Source organism: Tinamus guttatus, unplaced genomic scaffold (assembly GCF_059628265.1).
Source record: "Tinamus guttatus ecotype Peru unplaced genomic scaffold, ASM5962826v1 Tinamus_guttatus_pri_ptg000143l, whole genome shotgun sequence".
Classification (NCBI taxonomy): Eukaryota; Metazoa; Chordata; class Aves; order Tinamiformes; family Tinamidae; genus Tinamus; species Tinamus guttatus.
The window spans coordinates 118,803-138,833 of NW_028288677.1; the positions used below are offsets into that span (position 1 = coordinate 118,803).

Sequence of the window (20,031 nt, forward strand, 5' to 3'; positions counted from 1 at the left end):
TGACACCCATCAACACCATCGTGTCAACGGGGCACCTTACAACCTACGAGCAGACATCTCCCACTTGCAGGGAACTTGAAGAGACACTCAACAAGCATCAGAGTCCCAAGAAATCACATGCTGAGCACATAAATACTCCTAGCTCCAACTTCCAAGCCTCTTCTCGGAGCTGTCCTTTGAGGTGCAGAACTGCAGGAGCGGTTGAGAGATGCTCTAATCAGTGCATCTAATTTCAAACAGTGTAAGGACCATGTTATGCCTTGGGATAAATGTGAACAGCTTCCATTGAAGTAAAAGAAAGGTATGCACTTCAGAAGCTGGAGTTTGGCCTTAAAAAAGCCACTAAAACTAAAATATTAAAGTGCATTTAAAAACATAATAAGACAGATTAACAATCAAACAGAGCAGCTTGCCGAGGGATTGATAAGCGAGCAGGATTCCAGGGGCAGACACCTCTATTGAAGGACGGCCAAAAGGGCCTTGTTTAGAGTAAAAAAAAATGGCTTTTGATCCAAAATACAGCATGGAAATTCATTTCTTCTCATACATTTTCCATGAGAGAACCAGCCCAATCAGCCTTGTTTTGAGCAGAAACGCTTAGGCTCCCACCTGGAGTGTTGTTCTCTGCTCGGCACGGGGAGGGACAGGAAATTGCCCAGTGACTCAGTGAGATAATCTCAGCGCCAACCCCCTGTTGAAGTTATTTGTGGGCTGCTTTTTGACCCATTTGAAAAGCAATTTGACCCAGAATGGCCCCAAATACCTCATATTGCCTTTGCCCAGAGCCTCAATACGCCGCTCGCCCAGGGGACGGATGGAGGACGGGGATACTCCTAGGGTCGCTGGACAAGCTGGCACCATCCCTTTAGCAGAACATCATGGAGAAGAGGCCACGGATCTGCAGAACCTCCAAAGTTGCTGGATTCGGGTTTCTTCTTTCTCATACAGACCTCGCAGAGCCCTCAAAAGTGGAACTTTTGGAGGATGCTTTCTAGTTTCAGTTCTCTGAGGGTGCTCGACTTGATTCATTCCCCACCAGACTCCGGGACTGGGTTTTGCTGGATTTATAGCAGAAACCAGATGGTCTCTCTACTCCTGATCACTTTAGAAGCTCGTGTGTCCATTAACCATCTTAGTAAGAGGGGCAAAACCTGAATTTAGCTCAGGTCCAATCCAAACTTAATGAACATTAGCCCCAAAACGTGGCTCAGGCCTATCCAACAGGCTAACAGGGCACTCGGAAGGGCTGGGAGCAGATCCCCCCGGCCGGCACGCTTGGCTCCCTTGAAACACGGGGATGCTCAAGCCCTGTTGCTTTGGCTGGGGTCAGAGAGACGGAGAACATAAGTGTATAATCCTTTCACAAGTTAATTAAAGCGCCCCTCCATCCTCCATTCAAACCATTAGCCATGCCTTTTGACAATTAATTATTTGGAACCGAATCAAACCGAGGAACAAACAAGCAAAGGGAAGACGGGCGCGGGAAGCACGGAGCGAGCAAAGACGGCGAAGGACAAGGCGCCGCCGCGCTCAACGCAACGCACCGCCCAACGCAACGCGCCGCCCAACGCAACGCGCCGTTCAACGCAACGCGCCGCCCAACGCAACGCGCCGGCGCGCCTTGGCCAACAAGGGAAGGGCACGCGGTCCCCATCCTGCAGGACCTCGCTCTCCGGACGGCCACCAAGCAACCCGGAGAGCGCGGGAGCTCTTCCAGCAGCACCGATGTGGATATTGCAAGGAGGACGAGCAGCGCTCTACCCGCTCCGGTGGAGGCTGGCTCCCCAAGTGAGGCTCCTTGGCCTAGTTTATCTCCTCTTTTCCACGCTCTCGCTTCATTTTCAGCTCATGCATGCGAGGGGAAAAGGGGAGGCAGGGAATGGGGACCTGTCCTTCCTTTCTGCTCCATTCCCGGGGCTTTCTTCCTCACTTCTCCTTCGCTCTCATTTGCTCTCGCAGACGCGCACTGTCTCTTATCCCCTACCTCCCTCTCCTCCATGCCCTCTCCACTCCCCATCAAGACAAGGTTTAATGTTTTTCCATCTCTTCCCGGGTAAATTGCAGCGAGCCTGCCGGCTGCTCGGGTGGAACGCGCTGTTTTATATGCGCCATAAAAGGAGGCAACTCCGTAAACAATATTATTTTTAATAAAAACCCAAGCTTTGGCAGGCCAGCTGCTTTTGTGTCTGTCTTAATTTAATCAGCCGATCAGTTCTCTCAAGCAGCAAGAAGGAATGAAAAGCATTAGCAAGGAATCAAGGAACTGGTGAGGAAAAGACGTGATTTCCATCAAGCGCATGTTACTAAGTGAGGAGGATCCCATTTTGCGAGTAGAATCCCACACTTGGCTCCTTCATGGGCAACGCCGTCCTGGTCCAGGAAGGCCACTGAGTTTGAAAGGTGTCACTTGGAGACAGCAAAAACCTGGTGGAAACGGCTGACTTTGACACATGTCTGTTCTTAAGACCCAGCAACAGCCCTCCAGTATCTGCCAAGCATGGACCATTCCTTCCTTTCCAAGCGAGCACTCCCAAGGACTTGGCTGCTGGCACCCTCGGAGCTCATCCATGATGCCCTCCCCATGCCCGAGCCATTGCACATCCTTTTCCCGGGTGTTTTTTTGGGAACACAAGCTGGAGCAGCGACTTAGACTTTGTAACAAAGATTTCCTTGCTTGCATTCAAAGCCAGAACAGAGTTCCTCAAAAAATACCGAATAATAATTACTAATTACAGACACAAAATAAACAAATTAATTTATATTTACTTGTGTTTACCCGCTTACGAAAAGCCCTAATTACCTAGCACGTTTTAGGATCTTAAAAATACATGCTAAGGCAGAGCCGTAAATATCACCAGCAAAGCAAACATGGTGCTCAGCACTGCAAAGGAATTAAAATTAGTATTTAATTACAAGAAATCGCTCGAAGTTCTTTTGCTACCATTAATCACTTCCAATTATGAATGTAATTATAAGCCATCTTCTCTCTTTGGGTGGTCGCTAGCGGGACACGAAGCAGTGACCCTCTGCTCCGGGTGGCAGAGCGGCGCTTTGTTAAGTAGATGACATCTCCTCGCCGACCGCGTTAGCGGGACGGGTCAATTAGTGTCTCTACAGAGGGCCTAAATGCTAAGGGCACGCAGGCAGGGGGAGGTCGAGGAGGAAGACGGTACGACTTCATCCCGTTGGCTTGCAATGATTTTGCAATGCTCTATTTTCCCCCATTTCAATGGCTCTATTTGCATCCTGCGGCGCGGGAGCAGAATCGGGGCTGCGGAGACAGATAAGTGGATGCAAAAAATAGTCCGTCCTCTACTCGTTAAAGGCTGAGATGATAATATTCACTCTTGCTACAAGGCAAAGCAAAGCCTAGAGAGGTCCTTCCTGCAACACGAAGCTTTGGATCAGCTGCCTCAGGTCCCTTCTGAACGCGGGCCATGGAATAAACGGAGGCACTGGGTTGGATGAAGGCTGCGGAGCATCCCTGATCTATGCAGTAGTGGATCCCCACGGGTTGCTCCCTTGACTCCCCTCAAGACCACTTAGCCTTGCAGCCTGCCTCTGGCAATGCTCCTTACCCAACAAGGCCAAAACACTGAAAACAATAGGAAAAAAAAATATATCAAAAGGAAACATTCCCTCTTGGTTCCCTTGGTACTTGTGAGCAAGGAAGGCGATTAGACCATCCTTATCTTCGTGGGAACAGTTGTTAGCAATAATGAAATCATCCAGCCCTTTTCTTTTTGAAATCCAGCCACATCCTTTGGCTCCAGGAAACAGGGGCCGTGACATGTTCTGTTTTCATAAAAAAGCCACCAGACAACATATTTTGCTGCAATAAATCCCTTTCCCTCAAGCGAAGAGCGTAGCAATTTCAAGGATGCAAAAAGTTTCAGCCAAAAAGAAAGGCCTGGGCTGAACCTCTGCCCATCGGACACAACCTTTGGGATCCAGAGCAAGATCCCAAAGCTCTGCTAGGTGCTTCGGGTCGCTCCAGCATCCCGGAGCGGCGACTCGTGCGGAGCAGCCGCTTCCCCCTGCTCCGTGTTGAGCTTGCTCCTAATTAGCAGGCTGTGTTTTCCCGTCCTCCCGGTGCTTGGCTGAGCCTCCCTTCCCTCCTCTCCTCGCTTCTTCTGCTCGCCAAACTAATTGCCGCGCGCCTGCACCCTGGGTGTCTGCTGCTGTTGGAGGAGATTAGTATTTTTACAGAGGGGAGAAAAAAAAAAAAGGAAAAGATTAAAAAAAAAGATTGTGTTTTTTAAAGCAGATGAAAGGAGAGCCCAAGGAGATGTGCATTTGACTCTCAAACACACTCCTTCAAGTCTCCCTCAGCAGTACTTAAAGGCGTTTCCAAAGCAAGACTTTATGAATGCTAAATGAACCCGGCGCCTTGTTCCCCTGCCACAAGAAAGGCAAAAACTTATCTTTTATATACAATATTTCCTTTATGGCTGACACTGTGCATCATGCACTGCTGCTATCAGCCCCACTTCAGACGCACGCGGTGACCTTCGCAAAGTCACGGGCAGAGCGGAGCGGCTGCCGGAGCGCGTCCCGAGCGACGGGCCGGGAATCCTGCGGGATCCCCATGGATCCTGCAGATCCTGCAGGATCTTGCAGCTCAGACCGTCCTTGGCACCTCAGTTTCATCTCGCCCCCACCAAGGCTTTCCAGCACATTCGGCTTTGCTGAGAAGCCTCTGCTCTTCGGAGAACACCCACCCAAAGGAAGTTTGGGGAGATTTAATTAGCTGCCGTCTGTGCTGTTTGAGCTTGTTAGGTGCTCTCTAATTGCTAAATATTATTATTATCTCCACAGGTACAGCAGTTTGTTAGGATAATGGTAGTGATTGACATTTCCCTGGCACCTTTCATCCCAAGCAGATCCCACTACTCTATTAGAAAACGCTGCTCTCCGTGTGTCTCCAAATTGCCCAAAGGATCCTGGCTGGCTCCTCATCGCCAAGGAGGGGGACTAGGACAGAGAGGCACACAAGGAGCTCACCAAGCTCATGGAGCATCTCCGAAGGACCCAAACCAACTTGTCTACCTTCTCACCCAGGCATTTTGGTTGCTTCTTTGGACCGTTTGTATGAGGAAGGCTCCATACCCAGCTTGCTTGGCTCATTCTGCTCCCCGAACAGCCCTTTGGTTGCCCATTGGGCTCTACTTGAGCATCACCAAGAAGTTGACCTCCAAGAAGCCGTCCTACCAGCCACCAAAACCATCTGTCCCTCCCGGGCACCGGACCCAACCGCCAACATGACAAACCTACTGCGGGGACAGCAAAGCAGAGGGGCCACCGAGTGATTAATTGGAGACCGCCAGTTCAGGAGAGGTCTCTCAATTCTCATTAAGGCGGGTGTTGAGGCATCGCCCGTTAATCCGCAACATTTCCCCTTCGGCCCAAACAAATAAACAACTCGTGTATAATTCAGGGCAGGTGGGGTGGAGCCTCCTCCGCTTCTCCCCTCTCCGTCTCCTTCCCACTAGCCAGTGAATAAAACATCGCCCGCAAATCTATTAGGGCTAATTTTAAATCCTGACAATTTAGCAGCACTTCAGCGAGATAAGAGCCATTTATTAAAAGCCACAGTTCATTAAGCCAAATGCTGCCGGCGTATTTACTCAGGAAAACGGGGCCGGGCCGCGCTCCCGCGAAGGCCGGACCTCCCCAAAGGAGCGGAGGCCAACGGGGTTGGGAGACCAGCGGCGGCCTCCGTGCACGGGAGCTTCCCATGGGATACGCAAGGGAAGGAGCCTCGTTCCTGCCAGCGGGAGGCATCCGAGGGACATCATCATCGAGGGCCATCGTCCCACTGCGCCTGTCACCCGGACACGTTCCCGGGACCCTCTGGAGTCACCGCGGAGCCTCCCGCGACAGCCACCGCCGAAAGGAGCACTCTAAAGGTGAATTAACATTTAAAAAGAATGTAAAAAACCCAGAACTGTTCTAATGATGATTAATGGGGAGCTATAAGGGAGGCCGCGACCTCCCAGTGTCATTAAATGGATTGGCAGGTTTCTGAGCATTAATTATAAATAGCCACAGGAGTTTTAGCGCTTAGCGGGATGATGATAAATCCATGACACGGACGGGGGGACAAGGGGCCGGCAGCGACGCGCGCGGGCACGTGGGGACGTGCGAGGGGACGCGGGGCAGCACGTGGGCTCCAGCACACGTGGACGGGACACGCTTCCGCGCCGGGCTGGATAATGGGAAAAAGAGAGCGGAAAACGGGTAAATGATACATTAGGCCCTGCCAGTCAACCACATTTTCTAAATGTTTTATATCCCAAAAGCTATAAAAGCAATATTCCTCTCTGGCCTTATTGGAGCCATTTCTGTAAGACAATCACATCTGTTTCCTCGGGGATTGGAGCTGAAATGCGCCTTGGCTTTTTCTTTTTTCCTCCTTTTCCTTCCCCCCCTTTTATATTTACTCTCCAGCCTGCTACCAAAGAAGGGTCAGAGCTTGCATACAAATAGGCAGGAGGAGGGAAAAGAGAAAATAAGCACCCAGCCTGCAGCAATGAGCAGGCACAAGCAAAAAAAGTGCCACAAACTTGTGTGAATTCCCAGCCCATTAGCAAAGAAATGGCTGCAATCATCAGGAGCTGCCGAGATTTTAAACCAGGCTAATGTTCCCTCCGCCTTCACGTGCGTTATTCCCAATTCCATAGGCGTTATGGAAGCGCTACCTCTTCTCCTGCAGCCGCTCCGTAGCTATTGCAAGAAGCCCTGGAGAAATTCCCACCCATCCAAGTCCAAAGCAAAATCCTCTGGACGTGAGTGGACATGAAAACTTTGCTGTTTTGGCTCAGACATCAGCAAGGTGTTATTTTTGGTTCGATTAGCAAACAGTGCTAAAACAGCAGGTTCTCCACACCGTTTTCTCCATATCCTATTAGCCACAACGCAATTGCGGCCGATACCTCCATTCCTCATCCCAGCAGCTCCTGGAAGGAGCCACCTATTAAAAGCCACCTCATTAATGGAATTGCACAGCCAGGATTCCTCGGGCCGCTTCCATTGCTCATTCCACAAGCACTTGATTTGCTCAACAGGCTGGAATACCCCGAGCTAGCCCTGTCATCCCTCAAATTCCTGCTCCCAACCATCATCCTTGCGGATAAGAGCAACGACCGCCGGTTTCTCTGCAAAGATATTGCGGCCACAGCCGAGTCGATGCATGTTGAAGCTCAGTAATACAGTGTGACTTTTCCCTTTAATGGAATTTTTCTAGCCCACTAGGAAAAAAAAAAAAAAAAAAAAAAAGACTCCATTAGCCGCAGCACAAAGGCTCCTACTTATTAGTATTTCAGAACCGCGGCAAAAAACATTTCTTGAATCTAATTATTGCTGACAAATATGAAAATTGAAATCAAAGTTAAGTTTGCAGCTCCGGCGCCTCGGCCGGCAGCTGCTCGCCGGCTCCCGGCCTCCGCATCCATGTGCTCTGCATCCCATGTGCATCCCAAGAGGGATGGGGTGGATGGATCCCCTTAGGCCAGGGCTTAGGGGCAATCAGGGCTGGGGAGCGAGAAAACAGCCTTTTCTCCTCCCCTTTTCTTCCTTTTCCCCCTTCCTTGGCCCTTTCCCACCCTGATCCCAACAAGTGCTGTTAAATTCCTTGAGATGTCAGATGGCCGGGTGGGGAGGGAAATAAAAAAGAAGCCTTGTCGACAGATTTCCTTCCCCCTCCCCAAAAACGCGTTGCAAAAATCAATCCCCTTTTGTCACTTGGCTCCGCTCGCGCAAATGTTTAATGGCTGTCGAGGGAGATAATGATTGCAGCTAGGAAATTCATTTCACATTTGCTATTTATAAAGCCCTTGCTGCTCAGGTGGGAAATTAGCATAAGGAAGGGGGAAAAGGAGCCGGGATGCCAGGAACGCGGCGGGACGGAAGGGACGCCCGGCGCTCCGGCATCCCGGGGGATGCTGCACCCAAGGGCTCCGTTCCCAAATTCCCGTTCCCGCCTTGGGATTACGGGCAAAGCTCCAGCAATTACCCGGACGCCGCAGAAAACAGCCAACCTGTTGCCACGTGTTTGATTTCGAATCCCGGGGGAATTCCCATCCATAAGGCAGCCGGAGCCGGCGTGACACCAGCAGTCATTGAGTTGCTAATTCGCCAGCTCAGAAGTCGCTTTTCCCTTTCGGATTTTTCAATAACAGGCTCCGTACGAATCCCTTAAGCTTCCGCAATAAGCTGGGAAGCGCTTTTCCAGCCATTTACATAAACACATGGATCGGGAGGAATCATCGGAGGCACCGCGTTATTTGGGGGCTCCGGCTGCGGACGCGACGTCGAGGTTTCGAAGCCAAAAACGTACAGCGGGAAGCGCCAACGCGCTAAAAAATACATAAATAATTATAATAGGGAAATGGTTAAGGAGGGGGTGGGATTGCAAAGCTGCAATGCTAATGATGCCCATCCTGCTTCCCATGATGTGTCCTGCAAAGCCAGCGTCCCGATCCGGGCAGAAAAATCAACATGTGATTGGAGGAGCAACGATGAAAAATGCAACAAGTGCTGAGAGTACCAAGAGAGGCCCTTTTGATACTGCCCGCATGCAGCCTTCGGGTTCCTTTCCTTGCTTTGAAATAACTTCACAACCGGGTACAGAGGCTGCCGCCAGCTCAGAGGCAGAACAAAATATTTCAACTCAAACCCTGTTTTTGCCCAGGACTCGTTTCCACAGGGAAGCTGCGGCTGCTCTGTCACATTGGCTGCTGCAATGAGAAATACCCCGTTCCGCCTCCGCAGCTTTTCCCTTGGAGCTTCCCGCTCCGGAACGGCTCCGCGTGCTCCGCTCCGAGGACACGCTGGAAGGTGCCACCTTTTGCAAAGGACCTCTCCGAAGCAGCAATTTTGCTGCTGCTTTGGAGGGCTGCAAAGCCAAACGCAGAGGAGATGCACATGGCCAAGAAGAGCTGCCCCCGGCGCGAGCTCTTCCCCGCGACCCAGATCTGTCAACCGATCCATTCTTTTCCCCGCCAAAGGGGAAAAAAATGGAATAGGGAGGGAAAAAAACCCACAAATATGGATATTTTTAAGTTAAAGCAGTAAGGAAAATAAACGAGTTGGGCGCGCTCGCCTCGTGGGCACGTCAGCAGGCAGGGGAGATGCACACGAGGTGCCTCAAAACACCAGGGATAGGAGAGAAGTTGCTTTCCCAAGGAGCGGGATGCTCCGAAGCCGGATGCCTGGGTTTCCGGGAATGGGAATTCCTGCTGGGAAAAGGGGGACGGCGCCGATAGCACCCAGGCTGGTTTCACTCCTCAAACAAGCGGCGCTGGAGCCACCACGGCAACCCTGGCTTTGATGCACTCCCATAACCGCGTTACCTAATCATGTCGCTATCGATTATCACCGTTATTACCTATTAAACAGCTATTTTCTGCCGTTGAGGTGAATATCGCGTTTTATCGACCCGCACCGTAACTATTAAGCACCGCGAAGCCCCGGCTAATATTTTCCCCCGGGAACAATGAATCCGGGTGTTTGCAGAGAGCTGCCCATAGGCATCATTTTTCTTCCACGCCTTCATTAGTGCATGTTCGCTCCTGGGTATCTTCCCCCGGATCCCAAACGGGAAAAATCCTCCCAAAAATGCTCAGGCATCTGCAACCCGGGTGCATTTTCCCCATGGAGTTAACGCTTCTGTCGGATGCGGGATGCTCCATGTTGACACGTGTCGTTATTCCACCTACCTATTCCGGCTCGCACGCTTATTAGAATAAGGTCTTTATGCTAATTTGTAAATCAAATTCCCATCATTCTTGGCTTACGGATGCTAAAGGCCCAGCTAAATCTTCTGTGACCTTTTAGCCTGGTTAATCCTTTTGCACGCAGTTGAGAACCGTCTCTCCCCTTCCACTCGGATGCGCCGGGCACGGATTCCGCACCGGCCCCGCTCTCCTTCCCAATAAATCCAGGTGGGGACAAGCAAGGGACACGGGTGGCATCGCCACCTCTGCTTCCCAGCGCTGCAAAGCGGCGCAGGAGGCAGGAAAGGGAAAACGGCTGGCGGATCCGCGGGCACGGGATGCTCGGCGCCGCGATGCGCTGCGGTGATAACGCCAGGACAATGACAGCTGTGTCACCCGCTCGCGCGGCCGTCCCGGCGCACTGTAGCCTCCCTGTTCTCCTCCTCGCCCCCCTAAGCCTTGGCTGCTCTCCAAGCCGAAGGAACATTCCCGCATGCTCCGTCTGCCGGGAGGAAGCGGCATCCGAGCATCGCCCCGGCCTTGGCTTCCAGCAGGAGCAACTCATCATCCCGAGATCTCTCCAAGAGCAGACGGTGCCCTTGGAGAACCCAACGTTAGGGGACACTCGGGGCCACAAAGTCGTCCCTTGGGACACAACTAGGAACCCAAAAAAATGAGCGGAACCTGCAAAACTCAGACAACCGACCAACACTTGGCCCAGCGCACATGGCCAAGGGCTCCCGCTTCGGGCATTTTCCAAGCAGTAAATCAAATAAATCTGTTTTTTTTTATGGATATTCAGCAAGTTACAGAAGACAGGAACCCAACGCAAGTGCTGCACATGGCAGAGGAGCTGCTGAAGCCATGGAGAAACACGGCTTTGGCATTTGGCAAGGGGTGCATACATATATACTTACACATGGTATCTGCGGCTAATGGCTCCAAACTCAAACTGATTTCCCCCAAACTCAAGTTTTTGCTCAAAAGCCCTCAAATCCAAGTTTTTTTTTAAATGCATCTTTTCAATACGGGTGCACAAGGAAGCCACCCCGCTGGATTCCTTCCCTCTGGGAATGCAACACTCATGATCCAGCACATCCAACACCTCCCAGGGCAGGAAAGCCCCAAACTTTTGGGAGCTGAGCCCCGATCGGGGCCGTGTTTGGCCCTGGGGACCCCACCATGACTCAGCCGTGCCCAGCCGGGTCCATCCAGCGGACGTGACTCCGAGTGGGAAAAGGCAGCCGAGCTCCGCGCATCCCTGCAGGACGGGGGGCCCGAAGGGATTTTTCCCTAGGGATGCACCCCGAGCGCTCCAGTGCCGCGGGGAGCAATAATGAGTAAAAAAACACATTAAAAAGCAACTTTCCCGAAAACAAGCGATGGGGAGGGAAAGCAGCCCCGGGAGGGAGCCGCGGGGCCCCCGGAGCCAGCGGAGGGAACGCGGAGGCCGGGAAGCGCGGGGCTGGCGCGCTCCAGCGGCACGCGCCCGGCATGCTAAGCAGCCCCAGCACAGCAGCAGCTCCCGCCAGCGCCGGCGGAGAGAAGTTTGCACCGAGGAGGGGGACAGGGACCATGGCGCACCCGCCACCCCGGTGCCGGGGCGGGGGACCGCTCTGCGTTCCTGAAATGGGGGGGTCGCTCCGCATCCCGGCGCCGCGGGAGCGCTCCGCATCCCTGCGGCGAGGGAGCAGGACGCATCCCGGTGCCGGCGGGGCTCCGCATCCCGCTGCGGAGGGCACCGCTCCGCATCCCCGCATCCCGCCGCCGCGGGGAGCGCTCCGCATCCCCGCGCATCCCGCATGCGGAGCCGGGGGGAGGCGGTGCTGCGGGATGCGGAGCGCCGCTCCGCGCCCCCGGAGCCCCCGCGGCCGCTCCAGATGGCTGCGAGGAGGCTAACGCGAGCTGACAGGCGCCGCGCGCGCGGCCAGATGGGGCCGGCCGCTGCCTCCTCCCTTCCCGCTGCCTCCCCGCTCCGGGGTTATTTAAATCCTCCCCCCCAAAAAATGCTCCTTCTGGGGAGCCGGATGCAGGGAGTCCCCCGCGGCCGAGTTCTTGGGACGACCTTGCCAGCGGGTCCGGCGCGAGCGGATGGACCGGAGCCCCCCAATCCGCAGGAGCATCCCCCCCATCCCGGTGCCCGGAACGGGCTCCCGCTCCGGGACGCTGCCCCGGTCCCTACCTTGGGAGAGGAGGAGCGCGGCCATCCCGGCGAAGATGACCCACGAGACGGGGGGCTGCGCACCAGCCTGGGCCATGGCCACCGGCACCGCGGGGCTGCGGCTCTGCCCTCCTTTCCCCCCGTGTGTCACTGCCCGGCGCGGGGAGCTTTAAAATCCAGCGTTTCCCGGAGCGAGGAGGGGGAAAAATATATATAATAATATTAAAAAAAAAAAAAAGTGGGGTGGGGGAGGGAAATAAAAAAATAAAAAAAAAAGGGGGGGAGGGGGGAGGGAGGGGAAGGGGGTTGAAAGGGGCTGCAAGGCGCGAGGGGACGGGCGGCCGCCGTGCCCGCTGCTCCGGCCCGCACACGGCGCCCGTGTGCCCGCGGCGGCGGCCGCGCGCGCCAGCCCGGCCCCGCGTGGCGCTCATTGGCTCCGCGGCGCCGCCAGAGCCGCCCCGCGCGCGGCGGGACCCGCGTGGCCGCGGAGCGCGCGCACGGGCGGGCGAGAGCGCGGCGAGCAAAGGGGCGAGCGAACGGGGAGCGAGTGAGCGTGCAAACGGGCGAGCAAGCGTGCAAAGGGGTGAGCAAGAGCACGGGAAGTGAGCAAGTGGGTGCAAACAGGCGAGCAAGTGTGCAAAGGGGCGAGCAAGTGTGCAAAGGGGCGAGCAAGCGTGCAAAGGGGCGAGCAAGCGTGCAAAGGGGCGAGCAAGCGTGCAAACCGGCGAGCAAGAGCACAGGAAGTGAGCAAGCGGGTGCAAAGGGGCGAGCAAGCGTGCAAAGGGGCGAGCAAGCGTGCAAAGGGGCGAGGAAGAGCACGGGAAGTGAGCAAGTGGGTGCAAAGGGGCGAGCAAGCGTGCAAACCGGCGAGCAAGAGCACAGGAAGTGAGCAAGTAGGTGCAAACAGGCAAGCAAGCGTGCAAAGGGGCGAGCAAGCGTGCAAAGGGGCGAGGAAGAGCACGGGAAGTGAGCAAGTGGGTGCAAAGGGGCGAGCAAGCGTGCAAACCGGCGAGCAAGAGCACGGGAAGTGAGCAAGCGGGTGCAAACTGGCGAGCAAGCGTGCAAACCGGCGAGCAAGAGCACGGCAAGCGTGCACAAATGGGTGAGCAAGAGTACAGCAAGCGAGTAAGTGTGCAAATGGGCGAGCAAACAGGGAGTGAGCGTGCAAACGGGCGAGCAAGAGCACAGGAAGTGAGCAAGCGGGTGCAAAGGGGCGAGCAAGCACGTGACAAGTGAGCAAGCGTGCAAACGTGCGAGCAAGCGTGCAAACAGGCAGGCAAGAGCACGGCAAGCGAGCAAGAGCACTGCAAGCGTGCACAAATGGGTGAGCAAGAGCACAGCAAGAGAGCAAGCGTGCAAATGGATGAGCAAACAGGGAGTGAGCGTGCAAACAGGCGAGCAAGCGGGTGCAAGCAGGCGAGCAAGAGCACGGCAAGCGTGCACAAATGGGTGACCAAGAGTACAACAAGTAAGCAAGTGTGCAAATGGGCGAGCAAACAGGGAGTGAGCGTGCAAACGGGCGAGCAAGAGCACGGGAAGTGAGCAAGCGGGTGCAAAGGGGCGAATAAGCGTGTGACAAGTGAGCAAGCGTGCAAACAGGCGAGCAAGCGCACACAAACAGGCGAGCAAGAGCACGGCAAGCGAGCAAGCGTGCAAAGGGATGAGCAAGCACGTGCAAACAGGCGAGCAACAGCGTGCAAATGGGCGAGCAAGTGCGCAGCGAGCAAGCGTGCAAACGGGCGAGCAAGCGTGCACATGCAAACAGGCGAGCAAGCACGCAAGCAAGCACACACAAACAGGCGAGCAAGAGCATGGCAAGCGTGCACAAACGGGTAAGCAAGAAGACAGCAAGCAAGCAAGCGTGCAAACGGATGAGCAAGCGCGTGCAAACAGGCGAGCAAGTGCATGGCAAGCGAGCAGGCGTGCAACGCCGGCCGCGCTGCTCCTGATGCTCATTGCAGCCGGGACCCAAGTTTATATTTTTCCCCCTCCTCAGCATTTCTCCAGCATGTCAAATATTAGGGGCACCGACCCCCGCGAGCTGATGCAGGCCCCATAAATAATATCTGGTTAAATATTCATTATTAAGCGGTCAGGATGCCTCGTTTTGCTGCAAGGTGACTCACAGCCCCTTAAAACAACGTTACAGGCAGGAAAAAAATGACAAAGCAGAAAAAAAAAAGATATCTTGGCATTTTATATTTGCTCTTCATCAGAGGCTTCTAAAAATCTGAGCTGTTCACTTTGCAATTCAGAAGGAGATTTGGCTGCGAACTCTTGGAAAAATCCAGCTGCGTTTCTCTCCCTTTTCCCTCTATCGCTGCCGCCCAGACAGACCCTTCGAATGAGACGAGGGCCAGCGATTCTGCCCGTGGCAAACGACGGGCTCCAAGCGGCTGCCTTGACGGGTCTGACAACAACGATACGAACGTGAAGGGCTGCAGCCGGGGACGGAGCAGCAGCGGGAACCCCATGGCCTTGATCGCCCAGGATGCCTGGCACAAGGATGTGCCACCCACGAGCACGATGTCCCCTGTCCCATGGAGGACCACCTTGGGTGCTCCTATAAGAGCCAATGTGGCTATGATGTTACATGGACCCATCTGCCCACGTTGACTTGCTCCTCCAAGTCAAGCGAGCGACTCGAGCATCCCCAAGCGCCTCCCTTATCTCCAGCTGGATGGAAAATGCTCTTGGAGGTTATAGGATACATGCAGCCCGGAGGTTATAGGATACATGGACCCATCTGCCCATGTTGACTTGCTCTTCCAAGTCAAACGAGTGACTCGAGCATCCCCAAGCACCTCCCTTATCTCCAGCTGGATGGAATACGCTCTTGGAGGTTATAGCATACATGGAGCCATCTGCCCACGTTGACTTGCTCCTCCAAGTCAAACGAGCGACTCGAGCATCCCCAAGCGCCTCCCTTATCTCCAGCTGGATGGAAAATGCTCTTGGGAAGAGGCAGCAGCTCCTCATCGCCTCCGGTTCTTCGTTTTCCCTCATCTTCCCACCGCTTCCGACTTGGCCTCGAGCTGCCCAGCCAGCTCGCGCGCTTCCGCTAGCTCCAAACGGTGCTGAGCTTCGTTTGGCTCGTTACCTACATGGCCCACGTCAAACACAAAACCTCCCCCTGCATTTGCCTAGGGGAAGAGCCGTTTCGAGCAAGGTCGTGGCGCTTCCGAAGGCCTCGCTCCGTGTGTTATCAATCCGCGCGCTCCTTGTCCTGCCTATTTACCCGGAGCACCGGAGCGGCTCCGGAGCAGCCTCCGGCTCGCGGCCTTGCGGAACATCGACTCCTCGTGTCAAACAGCGGGCGACGTTCGAGAGGACGCCGGGCACGAAGCGCTAATACCCATGACGCTCGCGCACGTCTCCGATGCGAACGCCGAGATAGCGGCGCTCTGCAGGCCGGAGATACGGGCGCGCGGGAAGGAGTTATTCATTGGAAAGAACGCACGGATCCGAGGGGGAAAACGGGCTCCGGCTGCTTCCGCGTGTACCGGATTGCAGGGAGAGAGAGGCAGCATTTCCTGTGAGCAGAAACTTCTGCAGCGTTTTAGACGATTCTTTTCCAGATGAGAATAAAAGACACAAATACACCTCACCTCTAAAAAAATTTGCAGGAAAAATGGCACGCTGTTTTGAAATGAAACCTCCGCTCGCTTCTAAAGGAACGTTGTGACCTTGCTCAACAGCACTGCATAATGTTTAATAGCCTTTTTTTGCTGAAGCTGACATACTCCCAGGCGTGGTTTTATTTCACTAACATTTTTCCAGAGGGAAATGCCATATTTCATTGGATTCATCATCCCTACCTACCCATACCTATAATTACTGTATGCATTACAATGCCATTCGCAAGCTTTCGATAAGATCTCGCTTCCATTACGCTCAATCCAGTATAGACACCCAGCAAAAAAAAATAAACCGGTTCCTCCCTTGCAGGCTTCAAGCCAAAACAGAGAAGAGTGTCGAGATGAGAGGAAGCTACTTGTTTTATGGATAGGGAAAATATGATAAGGGATAAGTCCCGGGGCCTCAGGTCAAGAAGGGAATATCCAATAACACTGGGAACCAAAGGTCTCCCAGCTGGGGGTATCGGGATTTTCCTACCCCATGCAGGCAGCCGCTGTCCTTCTCCGGGCCGGGAAGCGCTCAGGGAGCATCCCGGAGCCCGCGCACAACCGGACGCTCCGCTCCTTTAATGACACCTCCTACGGGCGAGGAAGATAAGCCCAACCGGAGCGGCTGCGTGAAGGAAGGAAGCCTATAAGTTATTCATAAGTTCAGGCTCAAGCTCCTCTGGTGCTTTCGCTCCACGACACCTTCAAAACATATTATTCATCTATTTTTTTTTTTCTCCCCCTCCCTCCTCCGGGAAGAGGGATGGTAATTGTAGTAAATATATCACTGCCAAGGCATCCTCGCCGCAGCGCCGGCACGGCTCTCCCGAGGAAACGCGGATGGAGAAGGCTGGGATCCCACCCGCTCCCGCTGCTCGGCCTATTTTAGGGAGCACCAAGCGCGTTCCGTGCATCCAACCCCCTTAATGCTAATGGACCTTAAATTTCCCCCCATCTTCCAAGGACGCAGATGCCACGGCCAAGGGCAGCGACGCTTCCCGCTCCGGAGCGGGAAGCGCCGGTCCCGGGCGGACTCTTTATCGGCGCTTCCCGCCGATTAAATGTCTATTTACCTACGCGTTCCGAGGAGGCAACGAGCCCACCTGGGGAAGCGGCAGCTTCCGTAGGCAGCGGCTCGGCAAACAGGCGGCTCCGGGAGATACGGGATGTTTGCTCCATCCCTGGAATGTCCCCGCTTATTTTAACTGGCCCCAATCCCCCTGGATTGCACAAGCAAGATGCTGCATCCATTCCTCTCCCCGGAAAAGGGATCAGGTCTTTCCAATAGGACGCCAAAATACATCTATATTCCCGCATGCCGGTATCTAAGACCCAAAGCTGTACAAAATCACTGCGTGCCGCAGGAAAAGAGCAGGGCAGCGACAGGGAGACAAGCGACGTGTTTGAACCTTGCAACAGCAAAGCGCCTGCCAGGAAAAATACCGGGAAGAACACGCCAATCCAAGTGCAAAAAGCAGGTACGTTCTGGGAGCTGACACCGGGGGAGAAATCTTGTTTTCTGAGCCCGAGACACACACCTGGTGACATCTGAGCTTTGCAAAATAGGACGGGAAATCGGGATGCTCGCTGGGGAAGGAAGGATGAAGAGCACAAGGTAATCAAGCCTGGATTGATGGAAGGAGGAGAGAGGGAGAGGTTTTAGGGAAATGCAAGGACATACGTATATGCACATGGTTCAGGTATCTCAAAAGATTTCGCACTGTATCTCAGGTAATTCAGGCTCCTAAGCTTCTCCCATAGCAATGCAAGGGGTGAGCATAAATGAGAGCGGTCAAAAGCCTCCTAAGCTTCCAACATCTCCAGGTTTGCAAATTCACTTTCGAGAGCTTCCAGGTGAGGATTAAAGCAGGGTTACCTAATGCCAGGTATCTTGAGCCAGATAAAACCGCGCTCCCAAAAACACACTGCACCACCAGCTTTGCACCTCAAAAAACACACCGTAGAAACTCCTTTTTCCAACATTTTGAAATATAATTTAGACACTTCAGAACCACATAAAGTCATAATCTGAAATAAGAGTTTGCTGTACCTTGGAGATGACTTCGCCTGGAGGTGATGGGACGTCAGCAGAAAAGTTGTCGTGTCCATGTGGAGCTGGAGCTGGCCTGGAAGAGAAAGAGGAGGCTCGTTGAGACCAGGGGGCTGAGGCTACAGCTGTTCTCCATAGACCCGTTAGCAGGGGAGCAAATCAGCTCTGGGGAAGCCAAGCAGTGCAAACAGCACCCAAACCCCCAAAATTACGTGCAGAAGGAAAGAAAACCATACAACAGGCTCTCTCTGGATGCAGAACATGGACCTAAAGCCATCTCACACCTTGTTGCCCGCTATGCCACCTCCCTGCGATGTGAATTCACCCATGATGGGGGTTACTGAGAAGCTCTTACTGCTCTGCAAGTGCTTAGGGGGCTGCAAGAGCAGCTCAGGCAGATAGGCCCCACCTGGGCCCTGAGGCCACCTGATGGCCCCAGGCCACCTGGAGCTCCCAAAACACCCCCATTTTGGGCCAAACCTCCAGAACTCACAGCAAGATATTGTTATTAATGCCATGAGCACCTCGGGCACCACCAGGACCTCGCGAGGGCCAGACACAGCAGCGTCACCGCCGTGACATCAACGCAGGCGGCTTCCACCTTGCGCCCGTTCGGCCTAAGACGCCAGTGCTCATAAATAACAAATATTGTTCATGGCAAAAGCTCATCGGGAGGCTCCCAGTGCCCGCTGCTCGGGCTGTGGCAAATGGGCAACGTGTTCGTTAACAGAAACGCAATTTTAAACCTCTCAGGGTCCCTGGAGCAGCTTGAGGACGTCACCTAAGCAATGACAAGGACAGGGACGAGCACGGGAGGCCTCCGAGCATCTGCTGCGCCTCATCCCGAGCCCCAGAACCGCTCCGCTCGGGATGAGGACGCGGCGGAACGCACCGGCGGGGTAAATTAAACCCATTCATCTCGGCGCCGCTCGCACTGGAAACGGTTTTACCCTACCCACAAGTTTCTGACAATCAACCTAATTTACTTCAATAATAAATGAAAAGGGGAGTTCTCTTTTATAACAGCAATCAGGGATGAGTGCCATGGTGCCTTTTTGTGTGGATTTCTTTCTTTTTTAAAAAAGCAAACCCCAAGTCATTCTCTTTAAATAAAATGATTCCTTTATCTATTATTCATTCGAGACGCAGAAGGAGGACACGAGAGGCTGCGAAATCGCGCAGTTTGTTTCTGACATCTCCGCAATGGGTTTTTTTTCCCTAAAAGACAAAACCACACGGAGCCTGGGGGTTGGTAGTTCAGCGCGTGGTTCTTCTCCTGGCTTCATGATTTCCTAATGTCGCCGATCGCTCTGGTGTCTACGAGCAAATCCTGGCTAGCCGAGGCTGTTGCTCGCACGTTGTACGGCCTTCCCAAGGTCTTCCCAAGCCGATGGATTCGCATCCCGTTCCCCAGCCTCTGGAGCACCGGCCAACAGGGCACCCCATGACCAAAATGATGCAGAAACCCAACGCGCGCCCAGGTTGAAGCAGTTTGGGGAGAAGCAGATCTGAGACTCAAGAGCAGCCTCTAGTTTCAGAGGCCAGTATTTTTCCAGCCCCTGGGCCCTCCTTTTGCTCACCCCAAAGGCTGTTGCCGCAATCCTGGAACCAAAGCACCTTTTTGTAGCAGTCCTTCCATGTTACTTTAGCAGCTGCTGTCTTGCAGGCTGCTGGAGTAAGAGATTAATGCTTTAATTATACCAGCTGAAAGCCGGGAGGCTGAGCTTTCCGATGGTATACGGCCCTGGCTCCTGGCATTGCTGGATCTGGAGGGAGTACACACTAAAACCAAGCTGGAATCCAAGTGAGGGATAAAACTGGAGAAAGAAGTAAGGCAGTAATCAGAATAATGTGATTTTAATGCCCAATATCTCACTACCAGCTGGGGCTAGAAATTGCAGCTTCGTGCTGGATGCGAGCGGGGGATCTTGTCGCGCAAAGACCGACTCTCTCCCGGTTTTCCAGCCCTTTATTCCAGGAACTAGCAGCGAGCGGAGCCTCACGCATCCGTCAGCGCGCATCCATCCGCACACATCCATCCTCCCTCGGACCGTTTCACGGGCCCATCCGAGCCGGGCAGAGGTGGCCAAGGAGGACCAAGAGGACAACCTGGATGGATTCCCCGGCCCTTCATCCGCAAAGTCTCCGTCGCACACGGCAGCTCCGGTGTCGGCGTCCAGCTGGACCGCGCGCATCCCCTCCCAATCTCCGCTCTCCCTCGGCCTTCTTCCTGGCCGCTCTTCTCTCTCCTTCCCCTCCTCCACGTTATCCTTCTGCCTCCTCTGAACCTGTTTTTCTCTCATCTCTCCCCCTTCATCCCTCCCTGCTACTTAGGAGGAGATCAATGTCCCGGGAATGCTGACGAGGGAATTCAGCCCAGCCAGCCCGTCTCTTTGAGAGACTTCTCGCTAATCAGCTTGGACGGCTTCCGATTTCCCCCTCTCCGCTAGACGGGGAAACCTGCAACGGATCCGTCCG

The 20,031-nt window shown here is 54.1% G+C and overlaps 1 protein-coding gene across 1 annotated transcript in view; it reads right to left on the reverse strand.

Moving 5' to 3' along the window:
* LOC148595171 (protein CEPU-1) overlaps window positions 1–12,079 on the reverse strand; it is a 122,245-nt gene extending 110,166 nt beyond the window's left edge. The window contains exon 1 of the mRNA XM_088522034.1: window positions 11,899–12,079. Coding sequence (XP_088378160.1) covers window positions 11,899–11,974 — 76 coding nt within the window. The 5' untranslated portion in view covers window positions 11,975–12,079. The remainder of the gene's footprint in view (window positions 1–11,898) is intronic.
* Between the last annotated feature and the right edge of the window lie 7,952 nt (window positions 12,080–20,031).